This window comes from Eucalyptus grandis, chromosome 10 (assembly GCF_016545825.1).
Source record: "Eucalyptus grandis isolate ANBG69807.140 chromosome 10, ASM1654582v1, whole genome shotgun sequence".
Lineage (NCBI taxonomy): Eukaryota > Viridiplantae > Streptophyta > Magnoliopsida > Myrtales > Myrtaceae > Eucalyptus > Eucalyptus grandis.
The window spans coordinates 1,272,144-1,287,603 of NC_052621.1; the positions used below are offsets into that span (position 1 = coordinate 1,272,144).

Consider the following 15,460-nt stretch of genomic DNA (forward strand, 5'->3'; position numbering starts at 1 on the left):
ATTTAAAAATTAAAAGAAAATGGTTTGGATTAGAAATTTTGAGTTTGGTACCAAACGCAGTTTTAGCTCGGGAGTAAAAATTTTGAACAGCTTACCAAAATACCTTAAAATGTTTTAGAAATTGTTCTTGAGAACAAATTAAATAAAAATCATTTCTAATAAAAAATTATTCCTGAAATGTAATGGTTACCAAACGTATCCTAAATTGGCACAACTAAAAAGTTTAGGATTGAATTAGCCGTTGACGAGTGCACCGCCCGATCTCTCCATCTCCATCTCCATCTCTAATCTCCCTAACGAGTGCCTGGCTTGCGTCTTCTGGTACCTAAGCTTCGGCGAGCTCGTGGAGGCTCGCCTAGCTACCAGCGAGACAAGGCTCCCCGAGCCTCCCCCCACCACCGGTGAGGCTCGCTCCCGACCACCGGCGACCCTTGCCAGCCTAATGAGGCTTAGTCGAGCCATGGTTAGGCAAGGCTTGACAAAGCCTTGGTTGGGTGAGCAGCCTAGCCTAGATCTAGCGAGGTCGAGCCTCACCCAACCGCCGGCGAGGCTTAGCCGTTGACACCTAAATTTTGGCGATCTGTTCATTTATTTATTGCATAGAAAATTATGGGTTAATTTTATCCCTGAAAAAATATTAATTGCATAGCATATAAGTTTAGGTGCATTTATTTTTTAATTTTGCATTTTTTACATTTGCATTGGACCGGTGATAGATGGGTTTAAATTAGTGGTTCGAGTTTTAACTTGACTGGTTGGACTAAGCCCACAAGCGAACAAATTGGTCGAAGCCCCCCACCCCCCCCTTTATATATATATATATATATCAAAGATCATCTTGTGAAAATAGGAATTTGAAATTTTCTGGGATATCGATTTGGAAAAATTGAAACCTTAATCGGTGGCCTATATATAGATTTATTCGCATAGCGTTTTGGGGAGGCCATACAATTGAAAACATACTGCGACAAAATCTAGGTCAGCCACAATATAAAAATTGTGAGTGAGAGCCGAGAGAGAGGGAGAGAGAGAGGGAAAGGGGGGTCTTCAAGGTCTTGAGCGGCAGCACTTGGAGGACTTCTCTGGGATCAACATTCGGCACATTGGACAGCACAAACTTGGCACTTGCCATAGACGCACGCAAAGAAGAAGACCATTCTCGGTCTAGCCCCGCTCAGTCCATCTCGTAGTGCACTTTACGAAAAGACACAAGAAGGAACAAGTTCTTGGGACTCCTCAAGTCCTCAAAGCGGCTGCCGATCCATTGTTGATCCACCGTGAGTCCAGGCCGCTGATCCCCCAACTACGAGCGGCACCCGTACCAACCAATAGCCTTGTGACAATCACACCGAGAAGTTGCTGCTTCGGCCGTCGTGACTTCAGGAGCCCCAGAAATTCACAAGCCCGGCCATGCCTACGGGAGATGCAAAGCTCTGAACGAAGAGGCAGTCGACGACGACGACGACGAATCCCATCCATCGGCAAATAGGTTGGTGCAGTCAATCTGCAACGCTTGGCCTGTCAAAGTGGAGGGTCCTCAGTTCGAAGTTTCTTTTACGTCTGAACCGGCCTCACTTTTTCTGTCATCACTTGGATTACTTGGAGAGTTCTGGGCTACCATCACTTGAAAGGAAAATAAAGGCCACGAATATTGAATAAAGGAGCACTCCACGAAGAAGCATTCACAGGAAAGTTCTGAACGTTGTCCAAGGAAAACGTGCACACATAATCCCACCGTGAGCAACTCATTGAGGGTCAACCTTTACTGTGTGCTTGACTTCGGCAAACCCATCTCTGGACAACTCCAGTCGCATGTAGCCACGCCGCGGAATCCCGAGCATTGTGTCCGCGGGAGAGTTTTTGCTAAAACAGAAAAAGAAAGAACTTATTTATCGCCATGCACGTAATGCTTGCCGCCGTTCGCCGTCGAGAAGCTGGTCTCGATGCCGGTCCGATTGCACTTCGTCCAAATTTGGGAAAAATATCATCAAATTAGGTAAGATGCACATCTCTAGTATGTTTGGATATTGTATTGCCTAATATATGTCTATTTATATTTAGTTTCATATCCATGAGTGATAGACATAACTTTCAATTATGATTTATTTTCTAGTTCGCAACCGCATACCGATTTTTTATTCCATCTATAAGGCTTTAGATGTAATAATTAATTACGCGAGAATAAAACTGATATCTCGATCTTTAAGGCTTAAGATCAATTTATCGATTTTATTAGCAAAATAATCAAGTTTGATTTAGATATTGTTTTCTGATTCGGACGATGTGTGATATCTTTGATGATTATGAATGATTTTGTGCTTATCTTTTAATTGCTTTATTTATCCCAAAAATACAAAAAGATTGCATTTGCATATGATGTAGATTATATTTGATTTCCTATGTAGAATTGCATGATAGAATAGTTAGATACCTTTTTAATTATATTAGAATGCATGTTTAGATGATATCTAAGTTAGATAATATCTTGGAATTAAATTACATGTCGAGATAAATTTCTAAGTTAAGATAGGATTCAGATTAGTCTATTTCCTAACTTAAAATAGATAATATCTCACTTTAGTTAGATTTTTATTGTTAGTAATTTTTAATTAATTTTTTTATAAGAAATGCAAAAATATCATGTGCATGTCATATAGAATTAGATTCATGTTAGTCATTATTGCTAGGTCCATTTAATTAGAATTTGCCTGTCATTAGAATTAGGTCATTTAGTTATATTACATTGCATAAAGCATGATTCTCATTAATTAAGTAAAAATAAAAAGAAATTGCGTGTTAATTAGAAATCATATCTAGGACCGTCGATGTAAATTTTGATCTAATAATACATATGCTTTCGTTGTTACAAGGTAAGCCCTGCATTTTTTTTATTTGCTTTGTTGGGTGTTAAATTGATGGTTTGCGCACCCGCATGATCACTTCACATGTTGGGGAATTAAAATCAATTCAAACTGCCTACAAAACATTTTTTCAAAATAAAAAAGAAAGGTACCGAAAGGGCGTTAGAGAAATCTAGTGTAACCAAGTCCCCAAACTCATAATCTCTGGTTTGTAGGAGCAAAATAATCCTCCCATTATTTTACTTAGGTGTCTAATCGACCTACCGTAAACTGATTAGTAGCAACTCCTAGATAATAATCATTTGCATGTTAAATATTTGAATCTTAAGTCATGAATTGGTATGGGCTTAGGAAAGCCCGAGCTAAGTCTAGGTTTAGTAATCCATTAGCCAAACGTTAGATGGTTCACACTCGAAATTTTGGTCGCGACATTAGCTGATAAGGTGTGGCCTTCTTGGGGGTCGGCGACCGGCCAAAGCTTGAAGAAGAAGAAAAAGAAAAGAATAAAAAAGTAATAAAATTATTTTAAAATAAAAGAAAATAGTTTGATTAGAAATTTTCAGTTTTGGTACCAAACGCAATTCTAGCTCGGGAGTAAAAATTTTGGACAGTTACGAAATGCCTTAAAATGTTTTAAAAATTGTTCTTGAGAACAAAATAAATAAAAAATCATTTCTAATCAAAGATTGTTTCCGAGAACAAAATAGTTACCAAATGTACCCTAAATTGGCACAACTAAAAGTTTGGAATTGAATTAGCCATTATATAATAGGTTTATGACTTTTTAGATAATTTTCTCGACGTAAAACGATTACAATCCCAACCAAATGTTGCAAAATCATGGAAGGAAAGTTATTTAATAATTAATTGATTTCTTGCGAATTCCCTTACCTAATGAGGATGGCATGCTCTGATCATATGTCAGACGTGGACTAACTTCGATGCAAGAAAGGTAGCTCATGATTTGTAACGCTCCATCAATATACAATATGATTGGAAATTCTGGGGTTTCAATGAAATTTCATTATACATCATGAGTTTTATTAATCATGAGAAACCAAAATGCGAGTCTTGTAGGACATAAAGTGGGCAGAAGTGGAGGAAAAATTAGAAATATACCATGAAAATGTATTATCTCTTAAAAGTAGACCTAGAAAACTGATTTAGAATCCTTCCCACCTCTATTTCTGGATAGAAACTCAAATCTTGGTAGCTCGACATATGTGGTCACCTCTTATTATATAAAACCAGAAATTGAGAGCGACGGGACTTTATGCCTGAAGAAGACAAACACCCCCCAACAAAAAAAAGTTTCTTTACGACCAAAAAAATCTGAATTATGGATATGCCAATTTTGACTAAACCTTTCTCATGAAGCACCGCGAGTCCCCCAAAGAAAGGCCTTCCAAATTAATACAATGTGCGAATTATGTGTTTGGTGCTATCTGCAATAAGAGTTTTACCTAGCACTAAATTAAAATTGATGAAGGTGCACACACAAGAAATTAATAGAAATAACTTGTAAGGAATCTTTTAGGGGGTTCGTCATTTTTCACATGTTTTTCGAGGGTATGCAATGCCTAGAAAGCAATGAAGTCGCCAGACTCTTTGTGGAGCACATCCTTACTTATCAATGTCGGAGAGTGTCAAGCAATTGGACTATCAGATTATCTGTCACAACCCGTTGCGCATTGCTTATTTATACGAGTTAGTTACACCTTTATTTTTCTGTTAAGTTTTCCCAATAGAAAAGTTGTCAAATTGAAAAAAAAGAAGAAGAAAAAAAGCAAAAGAAATACATCAAATAATTGATCATTTCTAAAAACCAATAACAAATTTAATGGATTGCTAACCCAGCAAATAAAATGTGATAAATCAATAGAAAAAAAGTTGTTAAATAAAATAAAAGTACACGCTCGTAAGTAATTTAAATAAGAATTAGTAATACAAAATTAGTTGGTAATTCGATCCTCCAATTTTAATAAACGACCCAGATTTTTGTAGCTAGCTAGCTCCAATAAATGGTAACTTCTCATTATGAGAATCAAGAAATGAGAGAAACACCATTACGTGCCTAGGTTTATGCACGTTTGAGATTTGCTTGGAATTTGCGAGAAGGTCATCGATGCGCCAGCTGTGTGGTGTTGTTACTAAGACGTGGAATGTTGAATGCCAACTCAAAAAAATCCAAACACTCAATTCCTTGGATATTACACACGAGATAAAAATGTTGCGGTTTATCCCACATCCGTTATAGAAGGGTTTGGTGGGCGGTTTCCAAGGATCTAGTAACCATTTTACTCTTGAGAATAATTTATACTCAAAAATAGTTTATATGATCTATTCCCAAGCGAGTTTTTGAGCATTCGAAGGTATTTGATAACTGTACAAAATTTCTATTTCTGAAATAGAATGCATTTGATATGACCCTCAATTTTTTTTATAACTTAAGATTCCTTTAATTTTTTGATAATTTTATTACATTTTTAATTTTTTCTTCTTTTACTTTTCTTTTCTTTTTTTCTTTTTTTTTCCTCTAGCCGACCGCCGGAGCTAGAGGAGCCTCGCCAACTAGGCAAGGTTGAGCGTTAATAATTTTATTACATATTTCTCTTTTTTTCTTCTTTTTCTTTTCTTTTTTACTTTTCTTCTTTATCTTTTTCTTCTAGTTAGTCGCTAGCCTTAGAGGAGCCTCGCCGGCTGGGCAAGGTTTGACTTCGCCTTGGTTGGGTGAGGCTCGACCTTGCCTAGATCCGGTGAGGTCGATTGTCGCGACCAAAATTTCGGGTGTGAACCACCTAGATTTGGCTAATGGATTGTTAAGCATAGATTTAGCTCGGGCTCTCTCAAGCCCATACCAATTCGCGATTTAGATTCAAGTATTTTTTTTAAATGGATTTTATCTATGAGTCGCCATTAATTAGTTTATGGTGGGTCGATTGGACACCTAAGTAAAATAATAGGAGAATTACTTTACTCTTACGAACTAGAGACTTTGGGTACGGAGACTTAGTTACACTAGACTTCTCTAATGCCCTTTTGGTACAATTTCTTTTTATTTTCAAAAATGTTTTTGTAGGCAGCTTTGATTGATTTTAAATCTATTTCATTAACATGTGAGGTGATCATACGGGTGCACAAACCACCAATTTAACATCCAAGAAAGCAATGAATAAATTATAGGACTTACCATAGATCAGAAGTTACATCAACAATCCTAGATATAATTTCTAATTAACACGCAATTTCTTTTTATTTTTATTTAATTAATGAGAATCATGCTTTATGCAATGTAATATAACTAAATGACCTAATTCTAATGACATGCAATTTATAATTAAATGGACCTAGCAACAATCACTAAATAGCATGCATTTCATGAATCTAATTCTAGATGACATGCACATAATATTTTTTGTGTTTTCTTAATAAATGCACAATCTATCCTAGAGAATGGAATTAATTTATCCTAATACATTTTTGTATTTTTTATGAAATTCGAAATTAGAAAAATGTGAAAATTATCTAGCTAAATTAAGATTCTATCCAACTTGTTTTAGGGATTAGGTCAGGCTAAACCTTAATTTAAACCAAGATATTATCTTAACTTAGCAATCTCTAATCTAAGATACAGTCTATCTAAATCAATCTAAACTTAAAATGAAATATGCAATTTTATCCTAATGTAATGACGTACAAAGGATGCCTTAATTCTACATAACATATGCATGATGATTTTTATTTTTTTAATTAATTTCGAAAAAAAAAATGTCAAATAATTAAACAAGCAATTTAAGCTAATGAAACAAAATCTAACATCCTAAATTTATGTTTTTTTATTTATTTTAATTTCGAAAATTCATGATAAATAAAATGCTTAATCTAAATATACAAATAACCATAAAGCATGCAATATTCTAACCCAACCATAATTCACGATAAATAAAGCAGTCGAGACGAGACAAGCACCAAGCCATTCAGAATCATCAAAGATACCATATATCTTTCAAATCAAAGAATAATATCTAAATCAAACTTGATTATTTCGCTAATAAAATCAATAAATTGATCTTAGACCTTAAAGATCAAAATATCAATTTTATTCCCGCGTGATGAATTATTCCATCTAAAGCCTTATAGATAGAGTAAAAAATCGGTGTGCAGTTGCAAATTAGACGGTAAATCCTAACTGGAAATACGCTTATCATTCGGATATGCACGTAAGATATTGAAAAGCATATATTAGGCAATAAAATATCCAAATCAAATTTAGATAAGATAATTACCTAATTCTGCAAAAAGATAATTACCTAATCGCTTGGCCGGGCGAGCCTTGCTCAACCACCGGCGAGCCTTGCTTGGCCTAGTGAGGCTCGGCCGAGCCATGGTTGGGCGAGGCTTGACCGAGCCTTGGTTGGGTGAGTGGCCTAGCCTAGATCTAGCGAGATCGAGCCTCACCCAACTGCTGGCGAGGCTTAGCCGATGAGGCGTGGCCTTGCCGGGGTCGGCGACCAGCCATCTCATGGCCGGCGACCGGCCAAAGCTTGAAGAAGAAGAAAAAGAAAAGAATAAAAAGTAATAAAATTATTTAAAAATTAAAATAAAATGATTTGGATTAGAAATTTTGAGTGTGGTACCAAACACTATTCTAGCCCGAGAGTAAAAATTTTGGACAGTTACCAAATGCCTTAAAATGTTTTAGAAATTGTTCTTGATAACATAATAAAAAAAAATCATTTCTAATCGAAATTGTTCTGGGAAAGAATAGTTACCAAACGTACCCTAAATTGGCACAACTAAAAAGTTTAGGATTGAATTAGCCACTATATAATAGGTTTATGACTTTTTAGATAATTTTCTCAACATAAAATGATTACAATCCCAACCAAATGTTGCAAAATCTTGGAAGGAAAGTTATTTAATAATTAATTGATTTCTTGCGAATTCCCTAACCTAATGAGGATCACATGCTTTGATCATATGTCAGACGTGGACTAACTTCGATGCAAGAAAGGTAGCTCATGATTTGTACCCCTCCATCAATATACAATATGATCGGAAATTCAGGGGTTTCAATCAAATTCCATTATATATCATAAATTTTATTAATCAAGAGAAACCAAAATGCAAGTCTTGTAGGATATAAAGTGGGTGCAGAAACAGGGGAAAAATTAGAAATATACCATGAAAATATATTATCTCTTAAAAGTAGGCCTACAAAACTGATTTAGAATCCTTCCCACCTCTAGTTCTGGATGGAAACTCAAATCTTGGTAGCTCGACATGTGGTCACCTCTTATTATGTAAAACCAGAAATTGAGAGCGACGGGAGTTTATGCCTAAAGAAGACAAACACCGCCCCCCACCCCCCCCAAAGTTTCTTTACGACCAAAAAAATCTAAATTATGGATATGCCAATTTCGACTAAATCTTTCTCATGAAGCACCGCGAGTCCCCTACAAAAAGGTCTTCCAAATTAATACAATGTGCGAATTATGTGTTTGGTGCTATCTGCAATAAAGAGTTTTACCTAGCACTATATTAAAATTGATGAAGATGCGAACACAAGAAATTAATAGAAATAACTTATAAGGAATGTATTAGGGGTTCGTCATTTTTCACATGTGTTTCGAGGGTATGCAATGCCTAGAAAGCAATGAAGTCGCCAGACTCTTTGTGGCGCACATTCCTTACTTATCAATGTCGGAGAGTGTCAAGCAATTGCACTACCAGATTATCTGTCACAACCTATTGCACATTCCTTATTTATACGAGTTAGTTACACCTTTATTTTCTTGTTAAGTTTTCCCAATAGAAAAGTTGTCAAATTAAAAAGAAAAAAAACAAATACATCAAATAAATTGATCATTTCTAAAAACCAATAACAAATTTAATGGATTGCTAACCCAGCAAATAAAATGTGATAAATCAATAGAAAAAAAGTTGTTAAATAAAATAAAAGTACACTCTCGTAAGTAATTTAAATAAGAAGTAGTAATACAAAATTAGTTGGTAATTCGATCCTCCAATTTTTATAAATGACCCAGATTTTTGTAGCTGGCTAGCTCCAATGAATGGTGGCTTCTCATTATGAGAATCAAGAAATGAGAGAAACACCATTACGTGCCTAGGTTTATGCACGTTTGAGATTTGCTTGGAATTAGCGAGAAGGTCACCGATGCACCAACTGTGTGGTGTTGTTACTAAGACGTGGAATGTTGAATGCCAACTCAAAAAAAATCCAATCAAGTACTCAATTCCTTGGATATTATGCCCGGTACACAAGAGATTAATATGTTGCGATTTATCCCACATCAATTATAGAAGGGGTTGGTGGTTGGCTTCCAAGGATTTGGTAACCATTTTATTTTTTAAAACAATTTTTACTCAAAAATAGTTTTTCCTGATCTATTCCCAAACGAGTTTCCGAGTATTCGAAAGTATTTGGTAATTGCACCAAATTTCTATTTCTGAAATAGAATGTTTTGATATGATCCTCAAATTTTTTATGATTTAAGATTCTTTTAATTTTTTGATAATTTTATTCTTTTATTATTTTATTCTTTTTATTCTTTTATTCTTCTTTTTTTCCCTCTAGCCGATCGCCAGGCTCAGAGGAGCCTCGCCGACTAGGCAAGGTCGAGCCTTAATAATTTTATTAGACGTTTCACTTTTTTTCTTCTTTTTTCCTTTTCTTCTTCATCTTTTACCTCTAGTTAGTTGCCAGCCTTAGGGGAGCCTTGTTGGTTGGGTGAGGCTCGACCTCGCCTAGATCTAGTGAGGCCGAGCGTTGCCTAGCCACCAATAAGGGTTGGCCTCGCCCAATTCACACGAGGTCAACCTCGCAATGGCTAGGCGAGGTCTGTAACCAATCATCATTGTGGCTAGGTACGTGAGGTCGAGTCTCACCGCAAGCTCACAAGGCTCTGGCAAGGTCACCGGACCTCGTCTAGTTGATCACCAACCATTGTTGCAGCTAACGACCAACTAGAGGAAGAAGAGGAAGAAAAAAAGAAAGAAAAGAAAAGAGAGAAAAAAAAATATTTTGAGTTTGATTTTTGAGTTGTTCTCAAGAATAAAAAAGTAACTTTTTTTCTACTTCTTGAATTTATTCCAAACCTATTTCCATGAACAAAATTATTCTTAAGAACAAAAATTTTACCAAATGGATTTCTATTTTTTTTGGGGGGGAATAAAAGAACATAATTAGATGCAGTTTGGTCAGTTACCAAACATGCCCTAAATGTGAGGAACATCCTTCGAGCTAGCTTTTATGATGAGACTTCCCTTACACTTATAAATCAACCATCAGTCCATTTTATAACCAATGTAGGATAAACTCAAATAATCTCCCTCTCATACATCGGGCTTAGATTGAGGCCAAGTCCAGACATATTGGTAATATGATTTTGATACTAGTGTTAGGTGGTCTTGGGAGCCAACACAATGAATGATTTGCACGAACTTGGTACATTTGTGCCCACCCTACATCAGTTATTAGATCACATGGATCTCATGAGAAGCCAGCGACGTCTGCAAATGCCATGTGAACGAGGGAAGGTGAGCAAGAGGCCATTGATGAGCTGATTGCTTCACTTGCCCAAGGGAAAGTTCTGAATCTTCCTCCTCATTGCCTTTACCAAAACTTTTGGTGCCAGATTGTTGTGCTTCCTTACGTGGTCGCATTCTAGAGGCATTTTGAGGCTAGAGACAAGGAAATTGTTGTGGCCTCTAAGTGTACAGAAGGATTGGTATGAATAACTAAAGAACCAACAAACAAGTGAAAGTTCAATTTAATAAGTACAAACTTGCACATTCTCCTAACCTTCAATAGGAACTAAAATTGAACTTAAAAGTTTAAGCAAATGTGACCATCAAATGGGTCTAGAATCTTCTTCAAGCGCTCCCAAAAGAACAGGTAACATCTGAGTGGTCCCATCTGGCTTACTGATGTGCTAATTAAGGCAAACAATCCGGTCCTACCATAGATTAACAATACTTCTACTGTTGGATGTGGTGAATGGCTATGGTCGCATTTTGATATGGACCCACCCATGGAACGTGCCCACGTTTAATGCACTTCTACTTGGATCTGCGACAAGGCTTTAATGCGCCAACTGTGTAGTCCCCTTGCGAAGACATGAAAGCGCAATATCAGCTGGCTTTTAATCGTCCAGTCCTACCCACTGGTTAGCTTATTGACAGGTGATGGATCCCAATTCCAGTCTTGGCCATCGAGACCCATGCAAAGATCAGCTAAGTTGTGGCAATCTCGCTCACGGTCCCTCCAATTGACAATGATAAATCTGTGTTTTGATATTGTGGCCTAATATTACTACAGAATCGGGATAGAAGATATCATGAACGTCGAAAATATAAATTTGGAGCATAATGCGGATTTTATTAGTTGGATTGATGCAAAAATCACTCAGTCACTAAAGATTGCGTTAAAAAATCTTCTATGGAGTAATGTCAAAGAAAAAATTATTCCCTGAAGGCTGAAGTAAAATCTCTCAAGATACAATTGAAGCAAAAAACAAGATGTGGCAAAGCTCAAGAAAGAAAATTCCAGATTAATAATACTTCTACTTGTGAAAATAACGATTGCTTGTAATAAAAATGTGCTCAATCGAGTGTGATTCATTATATCACTTGATCTATAGTGGAATAATTTGTTACTATCCCCATAAATATAGATCATACTGATTGAACCATATAAATCTAATATTTGATTTTTCTTCTTGTTTTTTTCTATTTTACTGTTTGATCACTTACATCTGCAATATTAATAATGGAATTATGTGAGTTAAAATTAATTTTCTTTATTAACTTACATATGATTGACTGGACTAATAAGTTATCAATCGTTTTTTTTCCCTTATTAACGATATGTCAAATTCACTATCGGTTATTCAAATTTACCTTGCATGGAACAAATTTCTGTTTTGTGGCAAACCCGACGTTAGAAATGTGCACTACAATGTCAATCATGAGTTTGGTGCGCTCTTTGACGTCAACTAAGCCGACAAGTGTTTTACTTATCAGCGTGTAATAAATGAATTGGGATTAATTGGGCGTTCGTGATCATCCTTCGCATGTAAAAAGCAGTGACCAAAACAAAAATTGAAAAACTACCACTCAACTAGCTACAAAAAGATTAGCGCTTCACGTTCATCTGCTTGTATCGATTCTTGCTCAGACATCGATGGCACGCCAGCAACTTCCTTCGCAGTCCGCCATCTTAGGTAGCGAAAAACATGAGCAGGAGGACATTGATGAACTAATTGCTTCACTTCCCCAAAGCAAAGGCGTGGTTAGTCGTTTCCAGTCCCTCTACCAAAATTTTTGGTGCCCGGACAACGTGCTTCCCAACGTGATCGCGTTTCAGCGGCACTTCCAAGCCAAGTACAATGACATTGTCCTGGTCTGGGGAAGAGAGGCATTGACTTGATTCTATCTAAGCCACGCGCGGGCTATTCCTTTGTTTTTGCTGGAATTCGAAGCTACGGTGCACTTATAGCTTGGAGCGCGCGCGCTAGCGCTAGAGAGATGGAGAGTTGCCATCGAGGGGAGCGGACCGAGGTGGACAGATGCCAAGCAATTCATGGGCACGACAGCGAGCCTGCCCAACCCAATCCAACAGACCCAAAAGAGCCCCAATATCAATATGGGCGGGTCAGAGATATGAAATTTACTCGAAAGCCAGGCCGAGCACGAATATGCCTGATCCAGCCGTACTTAATCCGAATCAGAAGGTGCATGCAATCATGGAACCTGCTCGAGTATATCAGATTAAGATGTACCTGGAGTCCATGAGAAGGGAATCATCGCGCCGGCCATTAAATGCCAACCAGCTGTCCAACCGTCCTACCCTAGCCACATGGATATATGCAACCTTTCAAGGAATTGACAAAGACTTGGCATTTATCATACCTGTAAGGGGCAGAACATTGATTGGAGTCAAATAATGAGCCCGTGCAGATTAAGTCGCTATAAAAACAATGAAAAGCCAACCCTCGCTAGCAGCAAAAATATTAGTGCTTCACTTCCGCATGCTTGCTTCTATTCTTACACAGACACCAAGCCCTGCGGTACCACCATGATGGCGCACCAGCAACTTTCTTTGCAGCCCGCCATCGTAGGTAGCGATGAACATGACCAGGAGGCCATGAGAAGGGAATCATCGCGCCGGCCATTAAATGCCAACCAGCTGTCCAACCGTCCTACCCTAGCCACATGGATATATGCAACCTTTCAAGGAATTGACAAAGACTTGGCATTTATCATACCTGTAAGGGGCAGAACATTGATTGGAGTCAAATAATGAGCCCGTGCAGATCAAGTCGCTATAAAAACAATGAAAAGCCGACCCTTGCTAGCAGCAAAAATATTAGTGCTTCACTTCCGCGTGCTTGCTTCTATTCTTACACAGACACCAAGCCCTGCGATACCACCATGATGGCGCACCAGCAACTTTCTTTGCAGCCCGCCATCGTAGGTAGCGATGAACATGACCAGGAGGCCATTGATGAACTAATTGCTTCGCTTCCCACAGGGAATGGCTTAGTTCGTCCTGTCCATCGCCTTTACCAAAACTTTTGGTGCCCGCCATTTATGCTTCCCAACGTGATCGCATTCCAGCGGCACTTCAAAGCCAAAGACAAGGACATTGTTCTGGTCTCCCAGCCCAAAGCGGGAACCACCTGGCTAAAGGCCTTAGCGTTCTCCGTCATTAATCGCTCCCACTTCGACATCTCCAACACGCCCTTGCTCACTTCTAACCCCCATGAAGTCGTTCCTTTCATTGAGCATAAGCTGTGGCCCAACCTTGATGGCCTGGCGGAGCCAAGGCTCTTGCGACGCACATCCCTTACCCATCCTTGCCGGAGAGTGTCAAGCGGTCGGATTGCCGAATCATTTACATCTGTCGAAACCCATTGGACATCGTGGTTTCCTCTTGGCACTTCTTAGTCAAGATGGCACAGTCGGAGGACCAGCCAAATTGGTCCTTGGAAGAGCATTTTGAGACCTTTTGCCAAGGGCAAATCATGTTCGGGCCCTTTTGGGATCACATCACGGGGTACTGGAAAGAGAGCTTGGAGAGGCCACGCAAGGTGTTGTTCCTCAAGTATGAGGACTTGAAGGAAGACATTGGAGGACAGCTGAAGAAGGTGGCCGAGTTTGTGGGGCTTCCCTTCACTAAGGAGGAAGAAGAGGGAGGTGTGATAGAAGAGATAGCTAACTTGTGTAGCTTGAAGACCCTGAAGGACCTGGAGGTCAATAAATCCGGCAAAGTAGGGGACACAACCGCTGAGAAGAGAAGCTTTTTTAGGAAAGGGGAGGTGGGTGATTGGGTCAACCATCTCACTCCTTCCATGGTGGATCGCCTCAATAGCATCATGCAAGAAAAGATGAGGCCCTTTGGGTTGGAATTCAAAATGTGTTGAGCATTAAATCCATTCACTTTCTCCACGTGTGTCATTAGAAATAAGTTAAATTAATAATGGAAGGATCCGCAGTCCTCCTTATTGGTGCAGTGCAGAGAACTCAAGAATCCTTGACTTCTCTGATACTGTAAACTACTACTATCTTATGCTAGTCACATGTGTTGTCTACGTGTTTAGTCAATTAGAGATCATGTATTCATAAATTTACTGTTAATTCATCAAATTTTCAAAAAGTAATCCTAAATTATTCGTATGATTTCTCATGTGTACCTATGAATGCATCTTTCTGTTTCTGCTTAATCTTGGATTAATTCATTTTCTCATAATTCACAAGCAAAGGATCGGACAACTCCCCCTCATTTCACTTGAGATCTCAAGTTTGAATTATATTGATCCCTTCTTTCAACAAAGGAGACGACACTTCAATGACAAAATTAATGATTGTGCGCTATTGCTTTGCAATTTCATCGTAATGTTTTACATTCACACCTCACATTTTACATGACTCCACAACATGTGCTTCCATGATCATTGCATACTCTCTTTCTCTATCTTATGCATGCAAAAAGATGGTTCTTTGATAGAATTCAACTGTTTGTACTTTTATTAGGGTTTTTTCACCTTACTAGAGATATCGACTTTTATTTGTCTGACTTTCCAAATCATTAAATTTAGCAACTCTCTTTAGAATTGTTGATATTTGAAAGAGTTATTACCAACTTTTATTCCGATTAAGTGACTGATAAGTTTTGCATTATTAGGTCTTATTCATGTTATTTACCAACACTTGTTTGGTTTGTTCAAATTATCATTTTTTTTCTTTATTTTTTACAAAAAAAATCTCTTATCATTTATAAATTTCTATTTACCATTTTCACCAGCACGTGCAACTATTATATGAGAATATTAATTTTTATTGTAGTTAATTGCTTAAAAAGAAAAAGGAAAGAAAATGATAAAAAGAAAAAAATTCAAAAAAAATCGCAAAAATTGTTGACATCGGCGATTTTTAACTAAAATTAATCGGAATGATAAAATTGGCAAATCTTTCAAAAGTTTATGACTAAATTAACACAATTAAAAATTATAAGACTAAATTGACAAGTTATCAAAAAGTTTATGACTAAGGACACGTTTGACAATTAGCCAAAC

The 15,460-nt window shown here is 37.6% G+C and overlaps 2 protein-coding genes across 2 annotated transcripts; both read left to right on the forward strand.

The window, feature by feature from the left end:
* The first annotated feature begins 13,319 nt into the window (after nt 1-13,319).
* Nucleotides 13,320-13,832, forward strand: LOC104420945 (cytosolic sulfotransferase 15). Its single transcript, XM_010032722.3, has one exon. It carries the CDS (start codon nt 13,320-13,322, stop codon nt 13,830-13,832), a length of 513 nt encoding a protein of 170 aa, XP_010031024.2.
* Nucleotides 13,833-13,837: 5 nt separating this feature from the next.
* Nucleotides 13,838-14,308, forward strand: LOC120289105 (cytosolic sulfotransferase 6-like). Its single transcript, XM_039303633.1, has one exon. The coding sequence runs from the start codon at nt 13,838-13,840 to the stop codon at nt 14,306-14,308; it is 471 nt and encodes a 156-aa protein (XP_039159567.1).
* The last annotated feature ends 1,152 nt before the right edge of the window (nt 14,309-15,460 follow it).